Source organism: Neomonachus schauinslandi, chromosome 10 (genome assembly GCF_002201575.2).
Source record: "Neomonachus schauinslandi chromosome 10, ASM220157v2, whole genome shotgun sequence".
Taxonomy (NCBI): domain Eukaryota; kingdom Metazoa; phylum Chordata; class Mammalia; order Carnivora; family Phocidae; genus Neomonachus; species Neomonachus schauinslandi.
Genome location: NC_058412.1, coordinates 115,012,912 through 115,037,317, shown reverse-complemented (window position 1 = coordinate 115,037,317; position 24,406 = coordinate 115,012,912). Strand labels below are relative to the sequence as shown.

At 50.2% G+C, this 24,406-nt stretch overlaps 1 protein-coding gene across 6 annotated transcripts; it reads right to left on the bottom strand.

Annotated features, from left to right (window-relative positions):
• Positions 1 to 1,624: 1,624 nt before the first annotated feature.
• ERGIC3 (ERGIC and golgi 3) lies at positions 1,625 to 16,001 on the bottom strand. Of its 6 annotated transcripts, XM_044918957.1 has the most exons (14): positions 15,862 to 15,999; positions 15,654 to 15,724; positions 15,461 to 15,548; positions 15,128 to 15,247; positions 9,798 to 9,891; positions 8,830 to 8,995; positions 8,645 to 8,702; positions 5,211 to 5,225; positions 4,569 to 4,600; positions 3,226 to 3,322; positions 3,084 to 3,148; positions 2,316 to 2,452; positions 2,181 to 2,236; positions 1,629 to 1,977 (listed from the first exon to the last, which is right to left on the bottom strand). In XM_044918957.1, exons 1-14 carry the CDS (start codon positions 15,947 to 15,949, stop codon positions 1,898 to 1,900), a joined length of 1,167 nt encoding a protein of 388 aa, XP_044774892.1. In that variant the 5' UTR covers positions 15,950 to 15,999; the 3' UTR covers positions 1,629 to 1,897. The 6 variants fall into 6 exon arrangements, with proteins under 6 accessions (XP_044774893.1, XP_044774894.1, XP_044774892.1 ...); XM_044918958.1 differs by lacking the exon at positions 5,211 to 5,225 and having other exon boundaries at positions 1,625 to 1,977; positions 8,830 to 8,900; positions 9,835 to 9,891; positions 15,862 to 16,001; XM_044918959.1 differs by lacking the exon at positions 5,211 to 5,225 and having other exon boundaries at positions 1,625 to 1,977; positions 8,830 to 8,864; positions 9,820 to 9,891.
• Between the last annotated feature and the right edge of the window lie 8,405 nt (positions 16,002 to 24,406).

Sequence of the window (24,406 nt, the reverse complement as noted above, 5' to 3'; positions counted from 1 at the left end):
CCCTAACCGACCATGGACCCTCTTCCCGGAACCCCAGCCCCTCACATCCCTTTCCTGGGGAGTCCGTCTCACCGACACGAGCTGTTTGAGTTCACTGCTTTCCTTGAATAAACTTGACTGTGCCTCCCCTCTGACGCCTGGACATAGCTGTACGTGGTAATACAGGGGGCGGAAAACCGAAATGTTCCTGGGTGACAGGTGCTGGGGAGTCACCCAGGGGTGGGAAGCTGCCCCGAAGAAGAACGGGACCTGGCAGGAAGTTCAAGGAAGAGGAGTCCTGGCCACTGAGCTGTCATGCCCTCTGAGCAGCCCACCTGTTGCGCCTGCTCCTGACAATGACTGGGTCCCTTTCACTTGACCTGCTATGGCTTCTGCCACCCATTCCGTGACAGCTAAGCACTTTGCGTACGTCATTAGCTTGTTTATTCTTCAACGCTGAGAGTAAGCACATCAGCACACTTTTGGTTGCAAAGAGAAATCCCAACCCAAGCTGGCTTAAGCAAAAAGGGATTCTGGGGAGCCGGCATAGCTGCAATTCCCAGGGTTTAGCTGGCAGCTTGTCACAGGGTTCAGATGATGTCACTAGGACTGGTTCTCCGCCTCTGGGCTCAGCTCTGCTGCCCTCTGGGGGCTAGCTCATTTGTAGACAGGGTCCGCCCTCAGAACTGCAGGATGGCAGCACCAACCTCACGTCTGCCCACATTCACATCCAGGAGAAAGCTTTCCTAGTCCTGAAGGAGCCTGGCCTGCACTGGGTGACTGGGGGTGGGAGGGTGGAGTGGGGGGTGGGCTATGCTGATTGGGGCCTCCCTGGAGCTTAGGGTGGGAGATCAAACCTCCTCCCTAACACAGAAGCTGAGAAGGTAGACAGGGAGGTTCCTAGAGGAAATTCAGGACACTCTTGATAAGTAGGAGTGGTTTCTGGCTGACCAAAAAAACAAGGCTCACTATAACTGGCAATCTGATCTGCAACTTACAGAGGAGACCTGGCCAAGGTCACACAATTCGTGAGGGATCCCATCAGAGCTCAAGCTCAGGTCTTTCTGCCTCTAGATATTTTGCTCTCATCGTCCTACTTCGCTTCCTGTCCCACTTCCCTTCCTACTACTGTCTTACCCAGACACTCCCTGAGAAACGATCGGATGAACTGACCAGCCGTAACGTCCCTGCTTCCCCGGGCTGCCGCGCGGTGGAGTCCTGGGCCTAGCTCTGTGCACATATTAAGGGCTGTGATGGGAAGCCCTGATGAGCTCCAGAGCTGGGGGTCTGACGCTAGCCCTGCTCCAGAACGGCCACTGCTGCCCTCCTTCCATTTTCCAGTTCTGCCTCCACCTAGGAGATTGCACACGACCTGGTTGGACCCCTCTCAGTAGACTGAGCCCAGGGTGGCAGGGAGAAGCCCCTGAAGAGGTGGCAAGCCCCAGCCTGCACCCAGGGCTAGTACCCCTGGGGTCAGACCATCATGAGCCTGAGGGCCATGGTGGCTCCAGGAAGCTCATACGGGAAAGGTCCATCTCAGCCCTGGTGCTGAACCCAAAAGGCCCGAAGACCACCGCAAAAGAGGGACTGAGGACAGGGCTGTGGGATGGACATCCGTCTGGTTTGAATACAGCCCTATGAGCCAGGGGATGTCCACGTGGGGTTCCCAGAGGGCATCTGGCCCGATCTGTCAGTCCTGACTGCCTTCAGTAAGTAGCTGTGATGAGGGGTTGTTTCTAGGCTCTGGCCAGACGCAAGAAGCACATGGAGACCAGCAAGTACTATCACAATCAATAGATTTATCACCCTGCACTGAGACTGGCGCTGAGTGGGGGTGGGGTGGGGAAGAAGCTGGGAATGACCACAGGGCCAAAGAGAAACACGAGAAGAAGAGAATAACAGAGGGGGAAGGAGACAACTACGTTGTCTTCCCGAGATCAATTTTCTTCTGGATGGCTCGAGCCGAGTGGTAGATGAGTGAATCGATGAGTCCAGCCACTGGGGAGAGATACAAGGGCTGGCACTGGCCCCGCTGGGCCCTTGGCTGGACCCCAGAGCCTTGTCCCCTAACCGGCTAGGCCAGCATCTGCCCTTGGCCGTTGAGGTGCCCCTCCATCCCCAACTAAAACTCTGGCAGGGAGCCCGGGCTTCACATGCCCCGCCATGCCCCAGCCCCAGACAGACGCCCTGGAGCTTCTAACCTGTGAACATGCCCCCGATGATGGCGCACACGCCCGTCAGGAAGTGCGTGAAGGACCTGGCGGAGGGACGGGGCGGGGGTCAGCCAGCACCCCTCCTCCCCGCAATCCCGGGCCCCTCCCTTCCGCCACCCTCACCTGTGCTTCTCTGTCAGCTTCACCATCATGGGCGACAGCTCATACAGCACGAAGACTCCGGGAAGCCCCTGGTCGCCCATCAGCCCATTGGCGACCTTCTCGTGTCTGGTCACAGAGAACTGATTTGTCCTCAGCACCTGGGACAGGAAGGGAGTCTGGGCCGGGGCCAAGGCTGTGAGCTGGCTCCCAACCCCCTCAGCCCTACGCCTGCTCCTGCCCTTGTCCGGAGCGCCCGGACTGTGTGGGAGAGAAAATGAGGCCCCAGGTTGCTAATGAACACCACAAGGCCCGGGGGCCACCCAGACACACTTTCAGCCTCACCGCCCTGGCTTCTGGTCCCGATCCCGGCTACAAGGGGTGGATCCTCTCAGCGCGGGTTCAGGGATGGGAAGCACCTCGCCAAGGCCGCACCATGAGCTCCTGGCAAGGCCAGGCCTGACTTCCTGTCTGCCGAGATGCTCCACGGGCCAGAGCAGAAAGGGGAGGAGAGGACCCGGGAAGGGTTAGCCCCCAGCCCAGGGCAGACCACGGGGACAGTGAGCACCAGACGAACGGATGGAGGCAGTGAGGGCAAGTAGAAAGTGCGAGTGCTTTCAAGTCTGACAGCCTGGGCCCTGCACTCTGGCTGTGAGGGTACATCACCTACCCCCTGCCCCGGCTTGTCATCCATCATACGGGGATAAGAGCAGCACCCCACTTCCCAGGTCGGCAGGACTCAAGTGCTTGGCACCAAGAGGGACTCTGATACCTGAGCTCCTGCAGACTCACCTCCCCGTCTACCTTCATGTACACTGTGGGTACCACCTTCACGAAGTACTGGAACATCATGGAGGCTGCAGGGAGAGGAGAGCACCAGGCATGGGTGCCGGGCAGGGCTTTGGCAGCTGGGGGCTACCTCCCAGGCTGGTACCTTGGGGTGCAGTGACGTTGGTGCGGTCCAGGGGGTTCACAATGCCAGGGTAGTCCTCCCCGAATGACAGGTGCCGGATGTGGTGGGTCATGTTGATCTGCAAGCAACACCAGCACCTGAGCCTCAAGCACTCAAGGCCCCACCAGGCCTCACCCTATCAAAGGTCCTCGGGACAGCAGCAGACAGGATGCCCAGGTCTGGGGAGGGCATGTGGGGGGAGGGGGGGGGGGGGGGGGGAGGTCCTGCCTGGGAGAATGTGACCAACCCAGGCCCCCCCATACCCCATCCGGGAACTCCTTTCTCACAGAGTCCACGGCCTCTGGGCCTCTAGTTTGAGGTTCTGGCCGCATCCAAGCACAAAGCAAGTAAAGGCTGGGCACGGACAGGCTGGCAGGTGTCCGCTCTGCCTGTAAGTCTCAAGCAAGGGGAGCCTGGACTGGGGGGGGGGGAGGCGGGCAGATGTCCCGGCTCTGACTCCTGTCCTGTTCCAGTCTTTATTTATTTATTTATTTTTAAAGATTTTATTTATTTATTTAAGAGAGAAAGAGCATGAGAGAGGGTCAGAGGGAGAAGCAGGCTCCCGCTGAGCAGGGAGCCCGAAGCAGAGCTCCATCCAGGGACCCCGGGATCATGACCTGAGCCGAAGGCAGTCGCTTAACCAACTGAGCCACCCAGGCGCCCCTTTCCAGTCTTTATTAACCTCAGCCATTAGAAGGGTTTTTAAAAACATGCAAATCTGATTACATCATGACCCTGGTTAAAGGGTCAATAGCCTCCACCGCCCACAGGAGGGAGACCCAACCGCTGCTCAGTCTGAGGCTTGTGAGGTCTGGTCCGGTCCGAGCCAACCTCTCCAGCCTCCTCCTCCACACCGGCCGCTGTGGGTTCTGAGAAGTGCTCCACTCCCTCCTGACGTTGCCGGAGGATCCCTCTGCCCAGGACACTCCTGTCCAGCCCCGTCCCCCATCTCCGGCCTGTGCAAACCTCAGTTCTTAACCCTCAGACTGATCCCCTGGCAGAATATGGTATATTTTGGGCGTGCCTGGGTGGCTCAGTCAGTTAAGCGTCTGCCTTCGGCTCAGGACATGATCCCAGGGTTCTGGGATCAAGCCCCGCATCGGGCTCCCTGCTCCCCGGGGAGCCTGCTTCTCCCTCTCCCTCTGCCTGCCGCTCCCCCTGCTTGTGCTCTCCCCCCCTGTCAAATAAATTAAAAAAAAAAAAAGAAAAAAGAATATGGTATATTTTTATCTGCTCCCCCATCCCAGGACATCCCTACAGAGACACGAAGGTAGCAACCATCTCCCACGCCCATCCGCCCTGCATGGCTTCCAGCTGGTACGTACGTTGTCGAGGCCGAAGCTCTGCAAGTCATGGACTAGGAGAGAAGGGAGAAGATGTCACCAGGTGGAGAGGACTGGCCTCCTGGCTCCCTGAGCGTCCTTGCTCAGGCCTCCTCACCCCTCTTGGAGTGTGACTGCCCAGCTCCTCTAACCCTTCATCCCCCGTCAGGCCCGCCTTGGGCCTGTGTGCAAGTCTACGCCCTCCTCGGGCCTTAAGAACACAGACCCCGATTCCCTTCTGACACATACAGGGAGCCCTCCACGGGTGTCTCCCGGGTGTCCACTCCCACCAAGTCCCTGCTTGCACCTCAGGAGACAAACCCCGCTGACTCTGGTCTCTCACTAAATACAGCTGAGGGCCAATCGCTGAGCCCCAAGGTGAGGTGGGCCCTGAGAAGGTGGTCTTCCCTGACCCCTGTGCCCCGCACCCTCAGAGCCCCCAAAGGAAATGCCATGGGTACCCTGTACCGTCTATTCCAGAACCAGTGCTTCCTGCCCTCTGGCCCTGATCTCTCCTGCTTCAAGGAACCCTACCTGAAAAGTAAGACCCCAATCCCAGGACCATTCAAACCTCCCCCCCGTCCTGGGAGGGATAGACTGCCCCAGAAGTGGAGGCTTGGCCTCCCTGGGGGCAGGGCCACTTACTCTCCACAGCATGGACTGCAGCATGGGGGAGGGCAGGAGAGAGAAGGGAGGAAGAAAAAAAAGATTGAGAGCTTCACAACGAGAACTACGGAGTAAGACACACGGTAGAAAGGAAGGCTGGAATATTCCTGCCTCAGCAGCAGGGTCTGGACCCAGCTAACAAGCCTCCTCCCGGTCCCGCCCCTAGGGGAACTCTTCCCTGGCCAGGGAGGAATGCAAGGGTTCTTGGGGGCAGAAGTATGGTGGCCTAGGAAGAATAAAAGATTTAGAGCCCAAAAAGCCACTTCCCTAAGCTGTGTGACCTTGGGCAAGTCACTTGCCCTCTCTGGGCCTCAGTGATTTCTACAAAGGGCTGTCCTGAGGACCAGATAGGATCTAAGATGGAAAAGTACGAGGTAAACTTTATAAACCCCCCCCCCCCCCCAAAGCAACAAAGATGTCAGAAACTAGCTCCCAGACCTTCCATTCAGCCAGATCCCTGGCCTCAGTCAACTGTAGCTTTGTGTTCTGAACATCCTCTCGGGATACAGAGCACCTTTGCTCTGCCTGTCCAGGTGGAGGAACAGAGCAGCTGCGGGGGCCACCAGACCTCCTACTGCACCAGGGCCCGTGCCAACAGCTCGGCACTGACCGTCTCCCACCATCCCCGTGAGACCACCCTTCCCCTGGACCCTCCAGAAGAGGGGGCTCCGGACCCACCTCCTGCCCCGGCCCAGCAATCAGCCTCAGCCCCGCACGCCGCCTTCCAGACCAGCAGGGCTACCTCTAGCCGGCCGCTGGTCCTGCTCACCTCAGTCCCTGGGCAGCTCAGGACCGCCAGCTCATCTCTCACCCCCGGACTCCGGTCACACTGTGGCTCCGTACATCCCCGAATATGATCCTGACTCCTATCCCTCCCAGACCCTCCCAGGGGCCCCTGTTACTCATCAGTGAAACCCCTACATCTTCCGCCCCTACACACGCCACTCACCGTCTTGTTCCAACCGCGGCCGGGCCCTCCCTCGAAGGTACTTTTCCCCGCAGCCCCCTCAGGGTGACAATTTCTCCCCCACACTTAGCCTCCTCCATGGCCTGAAGTGAGGCCTTGCTCCTTAATGCCACTTCCAGACCACGGCCCCTAGAGCCGCCCTAAAAGTCCCCAGCTTTGCAGCTCGTGGCAGACGACGCCACTCTCCCTACTTGTCTCAGTCACTTCGAGAGCCCACAGAAGCGCAGGTTGGCCCTTCCGCGCCTGTACTGAACGGCTCTAGCCTCTGGCGCAGCTCTCTCCTCCACAACCCTGTCGCCCTTCCCGATGACCTCCCCATCACCCAGCTGCCATCCTACCTGTCCCGACTCATCTGCCTTTCGCCAAGTTTGGGCTTTCTACACTCCTAGGGCACTCAGTTCTGTCTTCTTCTTCCTTCTCAAGGCCCTCACTCCAGCAACGGTCCCACCCGCCCCGGAGCATGACTGGCCAGCTCTGCAGCAGACTGTCCCCTCCGCATAAGACCAACTGCTACCTCACACATCTTGCAACCCACCCCCTTGAGTCCAAACTTTCCCTCCAGCTCCAGCCCACTCTCCTCCCTTTCGAGCAAACTCCACAGAAGAGCGGTCCTTACTCACTGGCTCCAACTCTTCTCCCTTTCCTTCCTGAGCCCGCAGTGGGTGCTCCCTATCGCTCCACGGAAACGGCTGTCAAGGTCATACACCCCATGGGCAACTCTTACCCCACGCTCAGAAACATCTGGTCTGGGTTTGGAAACGCCTCCCTGCCCGGGCATTCAGGACACCACCTCTCGGCTGGCTTCTCGTCTGACAAGCGCCGCTTTCTCCCGACGTCCGTGTCCTCTGACGGTGGGGCTCTCCTCCTCCCTGCCCACCCTCACCTCCAGGGCGACCTCATCCCGTTCCACGGTTTTACATATCCGAGGATGCCCACATATGCATCGCGGGGCCGGACCTCTCCCCTGACCTCCAGATCCAACAGCCAGCTGCTTACTTGCATCTAGACTGTCTAAAAGGACACCCAGAGTCCACCGGTCAGAACATGTCAGATGCCGAATTCCTGCTTTATTCGTCCAGCCATCTAAACCCGTTCATCTGAATCTTCTCCTCTCCCTAAATGGCAACTTCATCCTTCTCACTCCTAAGCCACAAAACGTCCGAGTCGTCCTTGACCTCGCCCATCGGCATTACCCTCAAACATCAGCAATCCCTGTTTGCCCCTCCGCCACCACTCTGGCCCGGCCCCCACCATCCTGTGCCCGGATGGATCACGGCCATGGCCTCCCATTGGCTTCTCTGGTTCTGTCCTGCCCCCACGGTCTTGTCCACGGAGCGGAGCACTGCCCACCTCTGCAAAGTCAAGTCACATCATGTAGCACCTCCTCAGAGCCCTACGATGGCTTTGTGTCTCATGGAGAGTAGAGTCCTTGTCCCTGTGGTGCCCTCCCAAGCCAGTTACCTGGCTCACCTTATCTCTAACCACACCACCTCGCTCGCTGTGCTCCAGCCCCCCACTTTCTTACCGCACCTCCAACTCGCCAAGCCCATTCTCGGCTCAGAGATTTGCATTTGCTCTTCTCTCTGCTTCAAACTCTTCGCCCGGACACCCTTAGGGCCAGCTCCTTCACCTTCTTCAGGTCTTTACTCAAATGCTGCCCCATCAGGCCTTCCCCGCCTGCCCAATACCCAAAGGCACACACGTACCATCTCCCCAGAGCCCTTCGCCTCTGTCATCTTTATCCTGCCTTTCTTGGGTTCGTGGTACTTAATAGCATCTGGTAGTCCATATATTTTACATACTTGTTTACGGTCTGCTTCTTTACTAGAACGCTGAGGACAAGGACTCTGTTTTGCTCGGTGCTGTACTGTTAGCATCCAGACTAGAAGAGGGCACGCAGGGACTACTAAATATCTAGCGGATGCGTGAATGAATACATGAATGAAAATAAATCCCATCTATTCATCCCTGGGAACAACCGTGTGAGGGAGGTCCTAGCATCTGCAGCCCCATTTTACAGGAGAAGAAACTGAGTGGGGCTCCAAAGTCCCCAAATCTGACACAACTCAGGAGGGGCCGAACCTGTGTTCCAAACCAGCTCTGCTGACCCCAGAGCCTCCCATGCGGCTCACCTATTAGACAGCCGGGCTCTGTGCTGCGGGCGTCACCTGCACGAGCACCCTGGGACAGAAGGACCAGCCTCTCCATTTTACAAAGGAGGAAACAAGCCCAAAAAGATTAAGAGAGTTCCTCCAAGTTCCACACAGCCAGTAAGGTGTGACACTGAACTCTGAACCCAGGCAGTCTGGCTCCCCAGCCCATGCTCTTAACCACGGACCGAACTGCTGCCCCGAGATGGGGGGCTCCCCTGGGCAGGTGGAGGGGCGCTCAAACTCGCCAGGGCACCTGGGGTCTAAAACTCCCTGGAGGACGCAGGCCCACTCACCGTGCACGTGGGACTGCTGGAAGCTCTTCCCGGGAGCAAAGTGGAAGTTTCCGGCCACCTGTAGGGGACATTCCGTCTCATTCTCTAGCCGTCTCTCCTCTTCCTCTGGTCTCCTGAGGGCCTGAGTGGGCCCTCGGTTCACCGCGGAGCGGCGCTGCTCCTGCTCACCTCAGTCCCTCCCGTACCTTGTTGACTTCTAAGAAGCCGTATACTTGGCAGCCTTCGTTCTTCTGCTCCTGCATCTTCTGGCTGAAGCCTTCTCGCCGGCACTGCTCAATAGTGTCTGGGTTCTTGAAGGCCCAGCCCCGGCGGCGGTAGGCCTCCCTCACATCCTCACAGGTGTTACAGCACCTGCGGGAGAGGGGGTGCGGGGCGAGAGCAACACAGCACGGACCCAGAGCTCGCAGCTTAGGGGACAGAGCAGTTCTGTCCACTAACGAAGCCTCTGCCGGCCTCATCCCTGGCCACCAACTGTTCCCAAACTCTATTCCCTCAGAGGCAGCAGGACTTAAAAATATGTATTTCCCTTCCGTTTGGGATGACAGAGAGCAGTGACGGCTGCACAACACTGAATGGTACACGAGAAAACGGTTAAAACGGTAAGCTTTAAAAGTTACGTATATTTTACCACAGTGCAAAAAATATTAAATAGGTATCCCCAGGCCCTACCCTAGACCCGCTGAATCAGCTTCTCAGGGGCCAGGGCCCGAGGAACGTAAGAGCAGTGGCCACATATCACAGGCCTAATTACCAGGGCTGGGCCTTCAATCTCAGTGCTTTTTATACAGGATACATCTAATCCTGATGTGCCTGTTTACGGGAAACGTGTTCCCATCACCCCCTTCACCAGACAGGTTATGTGGCTTTGCCCAAGGACACAGGGGTGGAACCCAGGCAGCTGGACTCCAGAGGCCACTTCTGAACCAGAGCGGGCACCACTCCAGCCTCGCCCCCCCGCTGTGGCCCCACGCAGGGCCTGGCCACAGAGCCCCAGTCACTTGCAGCAGGAGCAGTGACTGAGGCACGCACCCCATCCCCACTCAACTCTTGGTCCAACTTCACCCACCTGCTGCGGAGTCCGACACAGGCTGAGGATGGCTGACACAGAGTGCCCGGCGGGAGCCCCCCACCCAGCCCCCTGGCTCCGGCTCACCTGATGTCTTCCGTCTCGGCACCATAACAACTCTCACAGCGATCAGGGTCCAGGGAGTCAGGGTCAAACACCTTTACCTCCACCTTCCCGAGCTCTAAGGGGAGGACAGAGGCAGGGGCATCAGCTGGGAGCAGAGAGAGTGAAATCTGCACCCCTGGCCCCCTCACAGGCCCTTTGGCCTGTGGCCTGGGAATAATAAAAGCTATAATATAGCTCATACTGGGACGCCTGGGTGGCTCAGTTGGTTAAGCATCTGCCTTTGGCTCAGGTCATGATCCCAGGGTCCTGGGATTGAGCCCCGCATCAGGATCCTTGCTCAGTGGGGAGTCTGCTTGTCCCTCTCCCTCTGCCCTCCCCCTCACTCGTTCTCTCTCTCTCCAATAAAATCTTAAAAAAAATAGCCAATATTTATGTGGTGCACACTATGTGTCAGACGCTAAGCACTTCCACACATCTATTATTTCTCTAAATAAAAGTACTAATAATGAAACAATAACCGCAAATGCTAAGTGTTAGCTGACTATAGGTCACTGTGCACAGAATGTCTCTCACCTGCACGCGGACCCTAGGAAGGCGGGGATTATTATTATCCACATCATACTTGCAAAGACTTGGAGACTCAGAGATGAGAAGTGGCTCTGTCCAATGCGACACAGTAAGCAGCAGATTTCAGCCCCAGTTCCAAAGTGTGTGCCTTTAACCCCCTCACCTTGGAGCTACACCTCAGGCCTCTCTCTCCGCGCCCGATTCCCTGCCTGTAACTACCTCCTCCTAACCGCAGACTTCAATATTTAATACCCCGACCTCCTGTCTTCCCACAGTTGTATTTTATCATCTCATCTCAGCCTCATCGCACTTCATTTCCACACGCACTCCTAGACCTTATTTCCAATGACTGCAAACCTTCCACACTTTCGAGTATCCCAATCTCGAGTACTTATCCTTATTTTCCCAGCTCATCTGGGAAATACCTCTGGTACCCAGAAACCACCAATTCTTTGACAACACTAACACTATCACTCCCTCATGCCCTTGCTTCCCTCCTTATTTAAGTTCCATGGTCCAAATGGGGAAGGGACTGTCGGTCTTCAATAAATGCTGCTGGGAAAACTGGATATTCATATGCAAAAAATGAAAGTGGACCCCTAGCTTACACAACTCACCCAAATTAACTCAAAATGATTAAAGACTTAAATGTAAGACTTAATTCTGTAAAACTCCTAAAAGAAAATAAGGAAAGAGCTCCCTGACATTGGTCTTGGCAACAGTTTTTTGGTTACGACACCAGAAGTATAGGCAACAAAAGCAAAAATAAGTGCGACTACATCACAATAAAAGGCTTCGGCACAGCAAAAGGAACAATTAACAAAATGACAGGGCAACCTATGGAATACAAGAAAATACTCACAAATAATATGTCTGATAAGCGGTTAACAGCCAAAATATGTAAGTAACTCATACAACTCAATAGCAAAACAAACAAACATGCAAACGATCTAATTAAAAATGGACAAAGGACCTGAATAAACATTTTTCAAAAGAACACATACAAATGACCAACAGGTAAATGGAAAAGAGCTCAACATCATTAATCATCAGGGAAATGCAAATCAAAACCCTGTCACCTCACACCTGTTAGAATGGCTATTACCATTCAGAAATAAGTAAGTACAAACAAGAAATAACTAGTATTGGGGTGCCTGGCTGACTCAGTCAGTAGAGAATGCAACTCTTGATCTCGGGGTTGTGAATTTGATCCCTACATTAGGTGTAGGGCCTACTTAAAAAAAAAAAGGAACAAGAAATAACTAGTATTGACAAAGATGTCGAGAAAAGAGAACCCTTGTGCACTGTTGGTGGGAATGTAAATTGGTGCAGCCACTATGGAACAGTATGGAAGTTCCTTGAAAAATTAAAAGGAAAACTACCATATGTTCTAGCAATCCCACTTCTGGGTATATATCCCCCCGACCAAAAAAAAATCGCATCTCGTATAGGTGTCTGCAGTCCCATATTCTTTGCAGCATTACTTACAAGCCAAGACATGGAAACAATCTAAGTGTCCGTCAACACATGAATGGATAAAGAAAATATGGTGTATATATACATAATGGAGTATCATTCAGCCATAAAAAGAAGGAAATCCTTTATTTGCAACAACATGGATAAACCTTGAGGACATTATGCTAAGTAAAATAAGTCAGAGAAAGACAACTTTATGATCTCACTTATATGTGGAATCTAAAAAAGCCTAACTCATAGAAACAGAGAATAGAATGGTGGTTGCCAAGGGCTGGGAGGTGGGGGAAATGGGGAGATGTTGGTCAAAGCGTACAAACTTCCAGTTATAAGATGAGTAAGTTCTGGGATCTAACGTATAGGATGGTGACTATAGTTAACAATACTGTATTGTATACTTGAAAGTCGCTAAGAGAGTAGATCTTAAATGTTCTCACCACACACACAAGGTAAGTATGTGAAGTGATGGATCTGTTAGCTAACCATATTGTGGTAATCATTTCCTAACACATATGTAATCGAATCACATGATACACCTTAAATTTACACAATGTTCTACTTTCTTTTTTTTTTTTTAAGTAGGCTCCACATCCAGCATGGAGCCCAATGTGGGACCTGAACCCACAACCCTGAGATAAAGGCCTGAGCTGAGACCAAGAGTCGGATGCTTAACCAACTGAACCACCCAGGCGCCCCCATAATGTTATATTTCAATTATATCTTGACAAAGCTGGAAAATAAATTCCACGGTCCACTGCTCTAATTATTCTCTTGCACATAACCAGAACCCATCTATTCCTCGCTCTCTTTGTTGTGCAAGCCTAGCAAAACCCAAACCCTGGTTAAATTCAACTCCCTGTGCCTACTTCTTGCCTGTGCCTCCCTTAAGACTGGCAATCCTACTTCATTTCACTAATCAGCTCACTTTCCTATTCTCTGAGATGACTTACTAAAAAAAAAATTTTTTTTAAAGATTTTATTTATTACAGAGAGAGAGAGCATGAGAGGGGGGAGGATCAGAGGGAGAAGCAGACCCCCCGCCGAGCAGCGAGCCCGACGTGGGACTCGATCCCAGGACCCCGGGATCATGACCTGAGCCGAAGGCAGATGCTTAACCGACTGAGCCACCCAGGTGCCCCTTGAGATGACTAATTTATAGCTTTTCCTCTCATCTTAGGCTCCCAAAATCCCCTTCCCTTTCTTCACTCTTAGCTAATGACCCTGCTTTCAATTTCCACGAAGAACAGAAAAGCAACCGAGCCCACTTAATCTCCCCACCAAATCCACCACACCACCTGCATTCTCCGCCAGCCCTCACCCCCCTTCTCTGCTCTCTCTTATGGCAAAACACCTGAAAGCGTTATTTTCACTCAATGTCTCTCTTTCTTTTTCTGTTCTTTAATCAGATTTTCATCCTCAACAGCATCGAAACTATTTTGTAAAGTCCCCAGTGGCCTCCATGTTGCCAATTGCAATGGTCAACTCTTACTCATTTTACAGGACCATCAGTGGCTTTTGACAGTTGCTCACTCTCTCTTCTTGAAACTCTTCCTCCACTTGGCTTTTGCATCATCTCCCATTTCTCTTCTACCTTAATGGTTCTCAATCTTCCTTCCTGGATCCTCATTTCCTGACTTCTAAATATTGGAGGAACTCAGGGTATAGTTCCTAGACCTCTCCTCTACTTACATTTACTCCCTAGGTTTTCCCTTTTAGTCCAATGGCTTTAATGCCATCTGCATGCTGATAATTTCTACATTTATATCTCCAGTCCTTCTCTAATGTCTAGACTGGTACATCTAACTGCCTCCTTAACATCATTAGGGTATAAAATGGGCATCCCAAGTTTAACATGCCTCAAACCTGAGATCTATTTCCCAATACTCATCCTTCCTTGTGGGACGAGTCCCCAAGTCCCCAGTGATCACCACCTCCTGGTATTCACATCCTTATGTAGTCCCCACCTCCCATAATGAATAGGGCTGATCTGTGTAACCACTTGTATAATGCAGAAATGATGGTGTCCAACTTCTGAGGCTAGGTCATAAAAGATGCTGTAGTTTCTACCTTGTGTTCTCCCAGATCACACGCACAGGGAGAAGCCAGATGCCATGCTGTGAGGACACTCAAGCAGCTCTACTGAGAGGCCCATGTGGTGAAGGCACTGAGGCATCCTGCCAACAGCCATACGTGTGAGCTATCTTAGAAGCAGATCCTCCAGCTCCAGTCAAGCCTTCAGATGACTGCAGCCCCAGCCAACAGCTTGACGGCAATCTCATGAGAGACCCTAAGCCAGAACCACCCAACCACACCACTCTTGAATTCCTAACTCACAGAAACTGAAAAAAAATTTTTGTTCTATTAAGCCACTAATTTTGAGGATAATCTATTACACAGCAGCAAATATATAATATTCCCCTGTCTCTCTCACACACAAATCCTCTTTCTCCTCTCTAGTCATGCCTATTGCAAGTCATTTATTTGCTCAGGCCCAAAACCTTGGCATCAACCTTGACTCTGCTCTCTTATACCCTATATCCAATCCTACAGCAAATTCTCTGGTTTTACTGGTGTTCAACATATAGCTGTTGAACAAACAACTGATAAAGCTCAGAAAACAGCAATCTCTAAGGTGTGAGAAATCATAGCTTTGAGGAGGGTTTTGCTATGGTGGGAAACAGTTAATGCAAGCACTGGGAGGCCGCCTAGGGACAGGAAACGGAGTTAGGGTGAACAGCCACTCTGTACCAGGCATCATACACATAAGACTTCATTTGATCCTGTAATTCCATGTGGTGGGTACTACTGTTTATCACCACTCTATAGCTGAGGTCGTAGACTGCAAGAGACACAGTTACATCTGAATTCGGGCAATCTAACTCAAGAATGTAAACTCTTAACCTTAAGCCACCCTGCATTCCAAAGGGGAAGAGCACTAGGGCTGAATTCAGCTAACGGGACGGGGAAGCAAACATCCAGAGAAATGTGGGTCCATCTAGAGGAGTTCTACCAAGGCAACAGCACATAAGTCCCATCCTCAAACTTCTGCTACTCATCTGTGATAGGCAGGGATTGGAGACCTCTGAGAATGATAGCCAACTAGAGTACTCTACTCAATACATAGGCCAGAAGCCTGGATTTCAGGCCACTCTGATTCTTAATAACTGGGGGACCCTAAGCAAGCTACTTGACTTCTCTGGGTCTTAGCTGCTTCATTTGTCATTTGGCCAGCCACATCCCACTTGCCAGAAGGAAGGGCTTGGGCATGTCCAGCTCTGGGATCTGAGATCTGGCCTCCTCCCCACAGTTACCATGACGCTCCGCCTCTGAGCTCACGGGGATGCCATCCTTATCTAGCCGTTGCTTAAACAGGTTGTGTTCCACATCCAGCTGCTGCTCCCCAGCCACATCCATGGCATCGATGCTCAGATCTGGAAGCAGGAAGTCAGGGTAAGGTACTGGGAACCTACGGGCAAGGGGAGAATCTGGGTTTTGGAGGGTGAGGGGATGCTGGGATTGTCTGGGGGCAGCAGTGGACTAGGGGAAAGAGGCTGTCCTGGGGTCCGGCCAGAACCTAAGGCTGGAGGTGTGAATCTGGAAGCCCACCTGAGAACCTGCAACTCCCACCCCTAGTGGGTACTCACAGGCACAAGGCATGTGCGGAAAAAATACGTCGATGTTGATCTTCAGTTTATCTCCCCGTGACTTGTCCACGTAGAGTTCAGGATGCACCTGGAGCAGCACCACCTCAGTAAGACCTGGGCCCTATGCCTCTCATTCCCCACTCCCATCCCTAGAATGCCGAGCCCCGCCCACATACTAGGCTCCGCCCCTTACCTCAGTGGTGAGGTAATACTGCAGCTCGGACAGAAACAGTAGCAGCATGAGAAGGCCACTGACAATGGTCACTGCGGGGAAGGGAGCGAGGGTCAGAGGGCCTCTGCTCCACTCTCTCAAGCCCTCCGTAGGCCCGGCAGGGTCAAGGCGCCCCAGCCAAGCTCTCGGACACCCACGTCCCCGCGAACCCGGCCCCGCCGCGACCTACCCGTGGCGCCCCCGCAGGTCTTGACCCGGAAGTCCTCCAGAGTCTTGGGGTAGGCATCGAACTGCTTGAGCTTCCCCAGCGCCTCCATGGGGACCAGCCGGAAAGGGGACGCCAGCCGACCCGCCCCTGCAGCCTCCTGCTTCCGGCTCGGAGCTTGAGCCACGCCCTCCCGTCCGCACGCAGGCGCAGCCATGCGCACGCTGGGTCCCTCCCCGCACTCGCATTCTCACTCCGGCCGCAGCGCGCACGGGTGCTGGGGACTGCAGAGTCTAAACACCGTGGCGGGAACCGCTCCCTCAGCCCGGGCGGTTTTGTCTTGTGGACAGGGCGCCCGGAGACGACACTGCGGGGCAGAAACAGTAATAGCATTCGCTTGCCTTGACCTAGGAACTGCGCCAAGAGTTTCACATCAGAGGCCTGGAACAACATGGAACCTCCTAGCACAGTAGCTTTCAAAGTGTCTTCCAACTAGCATCCTCGTCATCACCTGGGCACTTGGTTAAAAATGCGTATTGGGCCCCATCACAGACCTGCTGAATCAGAAACTCTAGGGTTGGTCCCAGGTGATTCCCTGCAGTTAGTTTGAGAATCACTGCTGTAGAAAGTATGTGGGACTTTTATCTCCATTTTCTGAAAGAGAAACTGCCCTGGAGAAGCTAAGTAACTTGCCCTAGATCACAGCCAGTAAATGGCAGGGCAACCCCACCACACCACTCTTGAATTCCTAACCCACAGAAACTGAAAAAACAAATTTTTGTTCTATTAAGCCATTAATTTTGAGGATAATTTGTTAACACAGCAGCAGATACATAATATTCCTGTCTTTCACACACACAAATCCTCTTTCTCCTCTCTAGTCATGCCTATTGCAAGTCATTCATTTGCTCAGGCCAAAACCTTGGGATCAACCTTGACTCTGCTCTGTTATACCCTGGGTTGTGGTTGGGTTGATTCCAGCCCATTTCTTCTGGACCTTAAAGTACCCTGGGAGCCTCTCAGTGCTTCTGAGCATGGCTCATGAAGGTGCTTGGCTCAAATCATTTCAGGGATGTAAGACCAGAACTTTGATAAAAGGTGGCACAGAGGACTGTTGTAGTCCGTAGGAGAAATTGATGTGCTGGGTTAGGGAAGGCTTCCAGGAAGAGAAGGGACACTGGAGCTGGGTGACCTGTGGCGATGTGACTCTGGAGAAGCTGAGTGATGTCAGTCCCCTTTTTGCCCTCAGGCTGCAGTTTGCTAGGGATGTGGGGGAAAGAAAGAACGAGCTCATGTTAACTGGAAACTGACAATATGCCAACTGCTGTAATCAATTCTACCCTGGGAGGTATGTGCTATTTCAAACCCCACTTATAGATGAGGAAGCCAAGAAGTGAATTGACTTTGCCTAAGGTTAATGGGGCAAAGCTGGGGTTCAAGGCCTGGTTTTTCTGGCTCCAGAGCCTGGGTCCTTTCTGCACTTTCGCTACCACCACCAAGTGTGAGTAGCATGTATTCTCGGTGTCACCCAGGAAAGTTAGCTGAAATTGTCCTCTACTCTCTGGCCTGTGCCCAGTTGGTGCTCTTCCTAACCCTCTCTACTTAGAGGGGCTCCAGGCTTAATGACCCCATTCACTCCTTCAACACATATTTATTGTTTCCCATATTTCCCCTGGGTTATGGGAATACCATGGTGAATAAAACAGACTGGGCTCATGTCTACCCTCAAAAAGCTTTTAGTAGGGGGTAGAAAGAGAAAGAGGTAAATAAGAAATGTATATATATTCCACTTAAAAATGGTTAAGATGTTAAATTTTATGTTATGTGTATTTTACCATATACACAATTGGGAAAAAAATAATGATTAAAAAGCAGGGGCGGGCGCCTGGGTGGCTCAGTCGTTAAGGGTCTGCCTTCGGCTCAGGTCATGATCCCAGGGTCCTGGGATCGAGCCCCGCATCGGGCTCCCTGCTCGGCGGGAGGCCTGCTTCTCCCTCTCCCACTCCCCCTGCTTGTGTTCCCTCTCTCGCTGTGTCTCTCTCTGTCAAATAAATAAACAAAATCTTTAAAAAAAAAAAAAAAGCAGGGGCGCCTGGGTGGCTCAGTCAGTTAAGCATCTGATTTTTTTTTTAAGATTTTATTTATTTATTTGACGATAGAGACATAGTGAGAGAGGGAACACAAGCAGGGGGAGTGGGAGAGGGAGAAGCAGGCTTCTCCCTCCCGCCAAGCAGGGAGCCCGATGTGGGGCTGGATCCCAGGACCCTGGGACCATGACTTGAGCCGAAGGCAGACGCTTAACAACTGAGCCACCCAGGCGCCCCAAGCATCTGACTCTTGATCTCAGCTCAGGTCTTGATCTCAGGGTCGTGAGTTCAATAATCAGGGAACTGTAATAGTGACAATAGGGGTGGGGGACTTTCTGTTTTAGGAATTCCAGAATTAGATGGTCCTTCCCTTTCCAGAATTCTTTTAGGTGGCCATGACAGGAGACCAAGACGCTTACTAGTTAGAGACTTCATCCTTCATAATGTCAGGCTTTATACCAATGCTTCAACCTTCTCCGTCAGGGTGGGATCCTTCAACCTTTGTGCAGGTGGGGCCTGCACAGGACTGGTTCGCTCTGCACATGGGGCTGCCAGCAGAGGGGGTCACTGGTCCCTGTAGCTGCAGCTTACAAGCCCAGCCAGAGAAGAGGGTTTCAGTCCCTTGTGTTGGCTCCTTCTGCCCCGTCACAGCCTTCTTTCGCTTTATTTTCACACTGATAAATGAACTTTTCCTAATTGTTAAATAAATAAATGCATTTGCAGATGTTACATGTTCTCCTTCCCCAGTGCAGATCGACCATTTTTCTCTTGGGAGAAATATGGAGACCTCGGTGTATCTGGTTTGAAAACAATAGTCATTGGGCGCCTGGGTGGCTCAGTTGGTTAAGCGACTGCCTTCGGCTCAGGTCATGATCCTGGAGTCCCTGGATCGAGTCCCGCATCGGGCTCCCTGCTCGGCAGGGAGTCTGCTTCTCCCTCTGACCCTCCCCCCTCTCATGTGCTCTCTGTCTCTCTCATTCTCTCTGTCTCAAATAAATAAATAAAATCTTTAAAAAAAAAATAAGAAAACAATAGTCACAGTGTAGAAATCCCACTGCTTCCCCTGAGAAGGAAGAATCATAACACAGCTGTGTCAATGTGTCTCAGAGTCCAATTAAGAGAGCTTCTTACAGACTTTGATAATACTAGGGTCAGGGAATGGACCCCAAGGTCCATTTAAATGACATTTAAAATGACACTTGAAGAAAAGGAAGGAACCAGAGAGGTGAAGTACTGAGTGGGAGGGAGTAATGTGTTCTAGGAAGAGGAATTACAAGTGCAAAGGTCCTGGGGCAAGATAGAACTTGGAAAGTTCTAGGAACAAGGAAAAGCCAGAATGGCTGGAAAATGTGAGATGAGTGAGGATTTTGGATTTTATTCTGCATGCAATGGGATGCCATTTTAAGGATTTAAGCAGGAAATTAATTTAAGATCATGCCAGTTGCTAGGTGAAGAACAGATAAGGGATGGGTAGAACAGAAGTAGATATACCAGTTAGGATGCTATTGCAGGTTTGGAAGGAAAACATAAGCTTCTCTTTAGAAAGCAAAAATATAATTAGAATATGAGCTTCCATTTTAATCAAGGAATCATTTTTTTTACTTTTTTTTTTTAAAGATTTTATTTATTTTTATTTGAGAGAGAGAGAATGAGAGAGAGAGAGAGCATGAGAGGGGGGGAGGGTCAGAGGGAGAAGCAGGCTCCTCGCCGAGCAGGGAGCCCGATGCGGGACTCGATCCCGGGACTCCAGGATCATGACCTGAGCCGAAGGCAGTCGCTTAACCGACTGAGCCACCCAGGCGCCCAAGGAATCTTTTTTTTTTAAAGATTTATTTATTTATTTGACACACACAGAGAGAGCACAAGCAGGCTGAGCAGCAGGCAGAGGGAGAAGCAGACTCCCTGCTGAGCAGGGAGCCCAAAGTGGGGCTCAATCCCAGGACCCCAGGATCATGACCTGAGCCTAAGGCAGGCGCTTAACTGACTGAGCCACCCAGGCGTCCCCTATAAAGGAATCATTTTTTTTTTCTGTAAAATTCTTTTCGTGATAGATCTATTAAGCCAAGACAGTGGTTCTTAAAGTGTGGTCCCCTGGACCAACAGCATTGTCATCACCTGAGAACTTGTTAGAAATGCCAATTCTCGGGCGCCTGGGTGGCTCAGTTGGTTAAGCGACTGCCTTCGGCTCAGGTCATGATCCTGGAGTCCCTGGATCGAGTCCCGTATCGGGCTCCCTGCTCGGCAGGGAGCCTGCTTCTGCCTCTGACCCTCCCCCCATCTCATGTGCTCTCTCTCTCTCATTCTCTCCGTCTCAAATAAATAAATAAAATCTTTAAAAAAAAAAAAAAGAAAGAAATGCCAATTCTCAGGCACACGCCAGAAAAACAAAGTCAGAAACTCTGGGGATGAGGCTCAGCATTCTTTTATTAAGCTTTCCAGGTGATTCTGAGGCGTACTCTTGTTTGGAAAGCACTGGGCTAAGAGTCTCAAGCAAATACTTTTTATATGCACTGTGGTGCAACCCACATAAGGAAGGATCTTCTTTCAATGTTTGTAAAACATTATTTAAGTAATTACATAAATCAGGGGTGCCTGGGTGGCTCAGTCGGTCAGGTCAGCGCTCAGTCAGTCAGCGGGGAGTCTGCTTCTCCCTCTCCCTCTGCCTGCAGCTCCCCCAGCTTGTGCTATCTCTCTCTCTCTCAAATAAATAAATAAATAATAAATAAAATCTTTAAAAAATAATTACATAAATCATAAAACAATGACCAGTGAGCAAGCTAATTATAAAGATTCTAGTTCCAATAATATGTAGACTTAATCCTGGAAACCTTCCTGCTGAAAAACATCTTGAAATGCTAAATAACAATTATCCTTTGGAACATACAGCTGACTCATGAAAAAGTAAGAGAAATTCCCAGGGGCTAGAAGTGAAAGAGTTGAAAAAAGCAATAAACTTGTGAGCTGACTTTATGAATCTGGGGATGGGACAGGGAGAGGCTAAGGGACTGGGTGTCAGTAATCTACAAGCTTGGGTTTTCTTCTTTTGTTCTTAGCACATAATAATTCATAGTAACATAGACATTTACAGCTCACAAAGCATTTTCATACAAAAGATCTTATACATTGGAGAGTAATGTGTTGGTAGCTATCATGTGGTAAGATGCTACATTAATTTAGGAAGGCTTTGGAAGGAACTGAATATTTTTTATTGCAATCAAATAGATGGGAAGATAACGGTTTCATAAAATATTTTTTAGTCGGTGTGGCCTGAACTTCCCATGACCATATTGTACTTGCTTTACAATCATTGTCAAAAATAGATGGGGGATGTCCTTTTTGGGTATTGGCTATAAATACCTATATAGGGGAAGGAGATGATACCTCCAGGCCCCAATAAAAAATGGCTTCTTAACAGAGCTAGGCCCATAGAAAAAGGGTTGGCCAGAAAAAACAAAACAAAGCATCCACTTGTACAGGAAGAGAAAGAGAATGCTTGAAGTTGTTTCAACTTCTGTCCTTGATAGGAAGACAAAAACATAAAAACAAAGTATTGCTGGGACGTTGTAATCACAGGCCTGTCCTCATATGTAAGTTTGGGGTTTGGATTTATTTTCTCTGCTTAGTCTGGAAGCTTCAAAGTGGAGAAATCAACTTATAGTTGAGGGTGTCTGGCAGAAGCACGCATGAAACTGCTTTGAGGAAACACACCTCAACATAAGCCACATAGCATTCTCAAGGATAAAACACGGCTAAAGATGAGCAACTGACCTAATCTTCCAAAATATATAAGGACACAATCCCTCATGAGCAAGAGTCAATAGACACCATCATCAGCATGATTAGACTCCTGTGAACTTGAGATAATGGATCTTTCAGATAAAAACTATGTTTAGAGGGACGCCTAGCTGGCTCAGTCAGTTAAGCGTCTGCCTTCAGCTCAGGTCATGATCCCAGGGTCCTGGGCTCAAGTCCCACATCTAGCTCTTTGCTCAGCAGGGGGTGGGGCCTGCTTCTCCCTCTGCCTATTCCCCCTGCTTATGCTCTCTCTCTCTGACAGAAAAACCCCAAAAAACCCAAACCACAAAAACAAAAACAAAAAACCCCACTATGTTTAGAATAATTAACAACATATAAGAAACAATAAAGATGTAAAAATGGTATCCAGGAAGACTTGAAAATAAATTAAAATTTGGGGCACCTGGGTGGCTCAGTCGGTTAAGCGTCTGACTCTTGATTTCAGCTCAGGTCATGATTTCAGGGTTGTAAGATTGAGCCCTACATCATGGAGCCTGCTTCAGATTCTCTCCCTCTGCCCCTCTCTCACTTCTCTTAAAAACAAACAAACAAAAACAGGAAAAGAAATTAAAATTTAAAAGAATTTCTAGAAATGAAAAATACAGTAATTTAAATTAGAAAATCAGGGGGAGAGTTAAACAGCCAATTAGACAGTCGAAGAGAGGAATATTAAACTGAAAGAGCTGAATATAGTATAGAGAAATGAAATCATAACTATGAGAGATTCAGACTGAAGAAATACAGCATCTGACTAATAGGAGTTCCAGTAGGAGAAAGTAGTAAGAAGGAAGGAAGGAGAGGCAATATTTGAAAGGTATGGCTAAGAATTAGCCAGAATTAATGATAGGTAATATTGCTACAATATAAATCTCAAAAACATTATGCTAGAAAAAGAAGTCAGATCTAAGAAACTACACACTGTGTGATTCTATTTATATGAGATGATCAAACAAGGCAAATCTATAGAGGAAGTGGGTGAGAGGTTGCTTGGAATGAGGAGCGGGATTGACAGTAAATATGAATGAGGTGTCTCTGATGGAAATGTTTTAAACCGGGTTGTGGTGATGCTTGCACAACTGTACAAATTTACTAGAAAATCACTGAACTTAAAATGTGTGAATTTTATGACACGTAAATTGTGCCTCAACAAAGTTGTTAAAAAGAGAAGCAAAGCTAATGGTTCAAGATGTTTTAACTTTTAAAAAAGTCCTACCTTGGGCACCTGGGTGGCTCAGTTGGTTAAGCGACTGCCTTCGGCTCAGGTCATGATCCTGTAGTCCCGGGATTGAGTCCCGCATCGGGCTCCCTGCTCAGCGGGGAGTCTGCTTCTCCCTCTGACTCATCCCCTTTCATGCTCACTCTCTCTCTCATTCTCTCTCTCAAATAAATAAATAAAATCTTAAAAAAAAAAAAGTCCTACCTTGCTAGCAGCTGGAGAAGAGGAAAATGGGGATTGATTGCTTAATGGGAATGGAGCTGCCTTTCGTGGGGATGAATACGTTCTAGAACTAGATGGAGGTGGTGGCTGCACAGCACTGGGAATGTACTAAATGTCATGGAATTGTACGCTTTAAAAGGGTTGCAAAGGTAATTTTTTGAGTGTTTTAGCAGAATAAAGAAGATATGACTGGTTATAAAGGAAACTGCAATAAAGCTTACTGTGCATCTTTTTCTGGAGGGTTTTAAAAAACTTTTCATCTTGAGGGGTGCCTGGGTGGCGCGGTCGGTTGAGTGTCTGACTTGGTTTTGACTCAGGTCATGATCTCAGGGTTGTGAGATCCAGCCCGAGTCTGGCTCTGCACTCAGCGAGGAGTCGGCTTAGGACTTTCTCTCCCTCTGTCCCTCCCCTGCTCTCTGTCTCTGTCTCTCTAAAATAAGTAAATAAATCTTTAAAAAAAAAAAAACACAACTTTTTATTTTTACGTAACTATAGGCACATAAGAAATCGCAAAAATAGGAGAAGTCCTATGTACCTGTCACCCAGTTTCCCTTAATGGTAGCATCTTACCATATTGTACCAGCAGTACATTGTCCAATCCAGGAAACTGGCATTGGTACAATACAATTAATTAAACTACAGGCCTTACTCAAAATTTTTTGACGAATTTTTTTTTTTAAAGATTTTATTTATTTATTTGACACAGAAAGAGACAGCGAGAGAGGGAACACAAGCAGGGGGAGTGGGAGAGGGAGAAGCAGGCTTCCCGCTGAGCAGGGAGCCCGATGCGGGGCTCAATCCCAGGACCCTGGGATCATGACCTGAGCTGAAGGCAGTTGCTTAACCAACTGAGCCACCCAGGCGCCCGACGAATTGTTTTAAAAGTTATAAAATACCCAGTGCAGATTTCCATTAGTTGAGATTGAACTGTTTTGTTGTTCTCATCCCATGGAAGAAAACATTTTGATTAAAAAAAAAATGGTTTCTGAACTTTTTTTTCTAAAACCTTAAAAACAACTCAAAATTTGCCTTTTGTGTGTGTGTGTGTGTGTGTGTGTGTGAGAGGGAGAGAGGAGGGAGGGGCAGAAGGAGAGGGAGAGAGAGAATCTTAAGCTGGGCATGGAGCCCGACGTGGAGCTTGATCTCATGGCCCTGAGATCATGCCCTGAGCTGAAATCAAGAGTCGGATGCTCAACCAACTGAGCCACCCAGGATCCCTGTCATTTTGTTTTTTAATATCTTCCGCCGG

Bases quoted from the DNA above. Each gene is read 5' to 3' on its own strand.
- ERGIC3 (XM_044918957.1), bottom strand. From the start codon at position 15,949: ATGGAGGCGCTGGGGAAGCTCAAGCAGTTCGATGCCTACCCCAAGACT. The intron at 15,549-15,653 runs GTAAGGGGCGGA...GTGCTGCTCCAG, and splicing joins AGTATTACCTCACCACTGAG to GTGCATCCTGAACTCTACGT. The intron at 15,248-15,460 runs GTGAGTACCCAC...TCCTGCTTCCAG, and splicing joins TCCGCACATGCCTTGTGCCT to ATCTGAGCATCGATGCCATG.